The sequence below is a fragment of the Otolemur garnettii genome, unplaced genomic scaffold, assembly GCF_000181295.1.
Source record: "Otolemur garnettii isolate 467f Iridium unplaced genomic scaffold, OtoGar3 scaffold00017, whole genome shotgun sequence".
In the NCBI taxonomy this organism is placed as follows: Eukaryota; Metazoa; Chordata; class Mammalia; order Primates; family Galagidae; genus Otolemur; species Otolemur garnettii.
In genome coordinates this window covers 5,688,920-5,694,074 of record NW_003852412.1, presented here as the reverse complement: position 1 = coordinate 5,694,074, position 5,155 = coordinate 5,688,920, and the positions used below count along the sequence as shown (strand labels likewise).

The 5,155-nt window shown below is 43.4% G+C and overlaps 1 protein-coding gene across 4 annotated transcripts in view; it reads right to left on the bottom strand.

Moving 5' to 3' along the window:
• The window catches only part of OCLN (occludin), a 72,710-nt gene that overhangs the window by 46,575 nt on the left and 20,980 nt on the right, over nt 1-5,155 (bottom strand). For all 4 annotated transcript variants that reach the window (XM_023510901.1, XM_023510902.1, XM_012802796.2 and 1 more), the window contains exon 4: nt 791-952. In XM_023510901.1, the coding sequence (XP_023366669.1) occupies nt 791-952 (162 nt within the window). The remainder of the gene's footprint in view (nt 1-790; nt 953-5,155) is intronic.

The following is a 5,155-nucleotide window of genomic DNA, read 5'->3' as shown; positions in this document are numbered from 1 at the left end:
CAGCTACTTGGGAGGCTGAGGCAGGAGACTCGCTTGAGGCCAGGAGTCGGAGGTTGCTGTGAGCTGTGATGCCACAGCACTCTACCCAGGGGTACAACTTGAGGCTCTGTCTCAAAAAAAAAAGAAGAAGAAAATGAAAACCTGGGCTCTACACCCATAGCACAGTAGTTACAGCACTGGTTGTAATACACCGAGGATGGCAGGTTTGAACCTGGCCCGGGACTGCTGAACAATGACAAGTTCAACAAAAAAATAGCCAGATGCTGTGGCAGGCGCCTGTAGTCCCAGCTACTTGGGAGGGTGAGGCAAGAGAATCACTTAAGCCCAAGTTTGAGGTTACTGTGAGCTGTGACGCCATAGCACTCTAAGGGCGACACAGTTGAGACCCTGTCTCAAAAAAAAAATGGAAACCTGACTTTAACCTTGTTATAAAGTAATACCCATCTATCCCACACTTAAAATTCTGAGCATAGGCACTCCCCAAGTTAAATGTCCAACTGACATACAAACTCACACTTAGAAGAAGCCATTATAGGTATTAAGTAAACATACCTGTTCCAACTTACATACAAATTCAACTTAACGAACCTACAGAACCTATGTCATTCATAACTCAGAGGCTGCCTATAAAAACCAAAGCAACAATGTGCACAACATAAACAGACAATAATTCTTTTTTTCACCCCATGGTCTTCCTTCTGGAAGACACAAACAAGTAATTCCAAGAGGAAAGTTTAACAAAGCGCTAAACATTTAGAGACAAAAAACTGAAAGGTTTTGTAATACTTACCCACTCCTCAACGTTGGGGGGCTGCTCATCATAAACGTGTTCCTTGTCCCATAAAATATTTGACTTGTCATAGCGGTCCATCTTTCTTCGAGTTTTCACAGCAAAGAAAATTATTAAAGCAAAAGCCACAATAACCAAGAACCCCAGTACAATGGCAATGGCCTAAGAACGGATTAGAGATAGTGGCAGAATTAGAATTTAGTTGCTTAATCACAACCCACCCTCCACAAATTACTAAAATACTTATCCATTTAAGGCCCTACTCTCAGGGCCCAGGATGCCAGGACGTCGGCCTCAGCCTATGAAACTGTCTAGACTCAGACCTGCGCTGCGCTACCTTACTCGGGATCAACTCCTCTTAGGTGCCTGAGGGTTATTCATCTTAGCAAAAGGGGGAGAGAGAGAAACAATCTTTGAGGGAGAGAAACAGTCTTATTAGGAGAGCGAATCTTAGCAGTCTTGGTAGAAGGCTGCCAGGCAGACACCCTCCGAGCAGGAGGAAAGAGTCAGAGTGACTGAGTCTGTGAAAGAATGAACCTGGATTAACCTCGCCTGCAGCTACTTAGAGACATGATCCTGTGGCTATTTACACCATAGGTGTGGAGACTGCCAAGCACTGATGCTCGTGCTCTCAAGCTCTCATATTAAGGAGAGCTGAATCCCTTCCCCATGCCCTTATCACCCAGGTGCTGTATTACTGAGCTATTGTACCACAGGTGTTTCTTATAGTCACAGAGCATTCAAAGCTTAACTCTCCTTTCTCCTTTCCTTAAACTACATGGTCTCCTACACCATACTACTAAATATCTGTAGTTGAACTGATAGAAAACTGAAGCAGATTTTACACACAGCATAAAAACCAACCCACACAAAACACATGCACACACAACACAATATTTGACTTGACATGAGCTACAATACTGTAGCTCAAGCAGCTAAGGTGCCAGCCACAGAGGTTAGCCTGGTCCAGAGAGTTTAGTCCACGCTCATTCTTCAGAACATGCTTAAAAACTTAGGTGCCACCATAACCCAATTTCAGAGACACAGAAAACTAGCTCCAAAGCTTGTGCACTTTCTACAAAAAAGGACCTCCCTATAAACAGGTGAGAACAGCCAGTAAATTAACTTATTAACTGGTATCGTTCTCAAGTGCTTGAAAATTACTATTCTCAAAAGTTTTAAAATAGACAATCATACTTATAAATCTTGTTCATAATACATGCTTAGCAAATCTTTTTACACTGAATGTAAATTTCTGTCTCCAGATATGTCTTACCATAAATGATGAAACAGGGATGTAACCAAGCTGTAAACAGCAGCAAATGGACTAACAATTCATTTGGTCTGACAGGTTTCTTTGTTTTAGGAGTCATCTGTACTTACTAGGAAGGTCTCTGTAACAAGGAAACTTCCTACTCTTAACAGTTCTTCCAGTATCTAATAGGTATATTAGTGATATACTGGCCTAGGAGGCACTTGAACTTGAGGCAGGTGGCAGGCCTATGCCCTGTCTGCTAACAAGTATAAGGAAGCTCTCCTTCCAGCTGTCTCACATGGACATCCTTTTTCATCGAATACAGGTTTCAAGTAATCAGAGGACTAAGAGAAACAGGGGAGTAGGAAAATAGGCATAACAACTCTCAGTCCCTATTTACCATGGGATGAATAGTCTGAATGGCAAAAAGAATTCTAAAAACCTACATCTCCAGGGAAAACTTTCAGTCTTCAGAAAAATGGTAGACAGTTATCACAGGTCTAACCGAGCAAAAGTGACTCATTAAGTTAAAAGAATGGAAATTCCTGGCATGGCACCTGTAGCTCAAGCAGCTAAGGTGCCAGCCACATACACCAAAGCTGGCAGGTTTGAATCCAGCCCAGACAGACGCCTATAGTCCCAGCTACTTGGGAGGCTGAGGCAAGAGAATCACTACAGCCCAAGAGTTGGAGGCTGCTGTGAGCTGTGATGGCTTGAGGTGCTGTCTCAAAAAAAAAAAAAAAGAATGGAAATTCCTGAGTCAATGTAAGAAGAAAAAAAAGAAAAATAGATTAGCATAACTCAGAAATGTTTCAGCTGTTAATATAATTAGGCTGACTCATGGTTACTAAAGGTTTCTCAGCCTCATCTACACATCTGAATCACCTGCATAGCTTTTAAAAATACTGACTTAATACTCTAAAAATTATTTACAAAACACTTTTGAAAAAAAGTTAAAGACCTACATAAATTGAGAGACAGCCTATGTCCATGGGTTAGAAGACATATAATATACATATTATAAAGATGACAATATGCCCACAATTGACCTACAAATCCAACATCATCATTAAAAGTCCTACCTGGCTTTTTTGCAAAAACTGGTAATTTTCATCCCAAAATTCATGTGAAAATTCAAGAAACCCAGAATCTAGCCAAAATAGTTTTTTTTTTATATTTTTATTTTTAGAGACAGAGTCTCATTTTATCACCTTCAGTAGAGTGCTGTACTGTCACAGCTCACAGCAACCTCAAACTCCTCGGCTTAAGTGATTCTCTTCCTTCAGCCTTCCAAGTACCTGGGACTACAGGTGCCCACCACAATGCCCAGCTATGTTTTTTTTGTTTTTTTTTTTTTTTTTGGTTGTAGTTCTCATTATTTGGCAGGCCCAGGCTGCATTCAAACACATCAGCTCTGGTGTATGTGGCTGTCGCCTTAGCCACTTGAGCTACAGGCGCTGAGCCCTGGATATTTTTTTTGTTGGTGCAGTTTGGCCAGGGCCGGGTTCAAACCTGCCATCCTTCGGTATATGGGGCCAGTGCCTTACCCACTGAGCCACAGGTGCCACCCATAGCCAAAATAGTTTTGAAGAACAAGGTTGGAGAACTCCCACTCTACTATTTCAAAACTTACTACAAAGCTATAGAATAATGACAGTGTGATACTAGCATAAAAATAGAAATACAGGCCAGGAATGGTGGCTGACACCTGTAATCCCAGGACACTGGGAAGCCGAGGCAGGTGAATTGCTTGGGCTCAGGAGCTCAAGATCAGCCTGAGCAAGAGTGAGACCCCAACTCTACTAAAAATAGAAAAACTAGCCAGGCATTTGTGGCAGGCACCTGTAGTCCCAGCTACTTGTGAGGGTGAGGCAAGAGGATCACTTGAGCCCAAGAGTTCGAGGTTGCTGTAAGCTATGGTAACACCACAGCAGTCTACCAGGGTGACTGGGTAGAGTTTGTCTTTAAAAAAAAAAAAAGAACAGACAACTGCATATTCATATGCAATATCTTTTGGACTGCCCATACCCAAAATTAACTCAAAACCGATCATGGACCTAACTGTAAGAACTAATATCATAAAATTCTTAGAAAACATATATCTCTGTGACCTCGAATTAGGCAAAGCATTCTTAGATATGACACTAAAACAAGCAACAAAAGAAAAATTAAGGCTTGGTGCCTGTGGCTCAAGTGGCTAGGGCGCCAGCCACATACACCTAAGGTGGTGGGTTCGAATCCAGCCCGGGCCCGCCAAACAACAATGACAGCTGCAACCAAAAAATAGCTGGGCGTTGTGGCAGGCGCCTGTGGTCCCAGCTACTTGGGAGGCTGAGGCAGGAGACTCTCTTGAACCCAGGAGTTGGAGGTTGCTATAAGCTGTGATGCCACAGCACTCTACCCAGGGGGACAGCTTGAGGCTGTCTCGAAAGAAAGAAAAATTAAATAAATTGGGCATCAATAAAACTAAAAACTTTTGTGCAAAGGACACCATCAAGAAAGCAAACCAGGGGGTGATGCCTGCGGCTCAAAGGAGTAGGGCGCTAGCCCCATATGCTGGAGGTGGTGGGTTCAAACCCAGCCCCCGCCAAAAACTGCAAAAAAAAAAAGAAAGCAGACCAGGCACAGTGGGTCCTGCCAGTGCATTCTGGGAGGACCAGATGGAAGGATCACTCATGAGTTTGAGACCAGCATGACCAAGAATGAGACCCCATCTCTACTAAAAACAGAAAAACTAGCCAGGCATTGTGGCATGTGCCTGTAGTCCCAGGTACTTTTGAGGATAATTGCTTGAAGGCAGGATAATTGCTTGAACCCAGGAGTTTGACATTGCTATAAACTAGGCTGAAAAAAGTGAAATGATAGAAAAAAAATTAGCTGGGCATAGTGGCATGTGCTTGTGGTCCTAGCTACTTAGAAAAGCTGAGGCAGGCTCGGCGTCTATAGCTCAACCGGATAAAGTGCCAGCCACGTACACCTAAGGTGGCGGGTTCAAAACCAGCCCAGACCGCCAAACATCAATGACGGCTGCAACCAAAAAATAGCCGGGCGTTGTGGCGGGCGCCTGTGGTCCCAGCTACTTGGGAGGCGGAGGCAGGAGACTCGCTTGA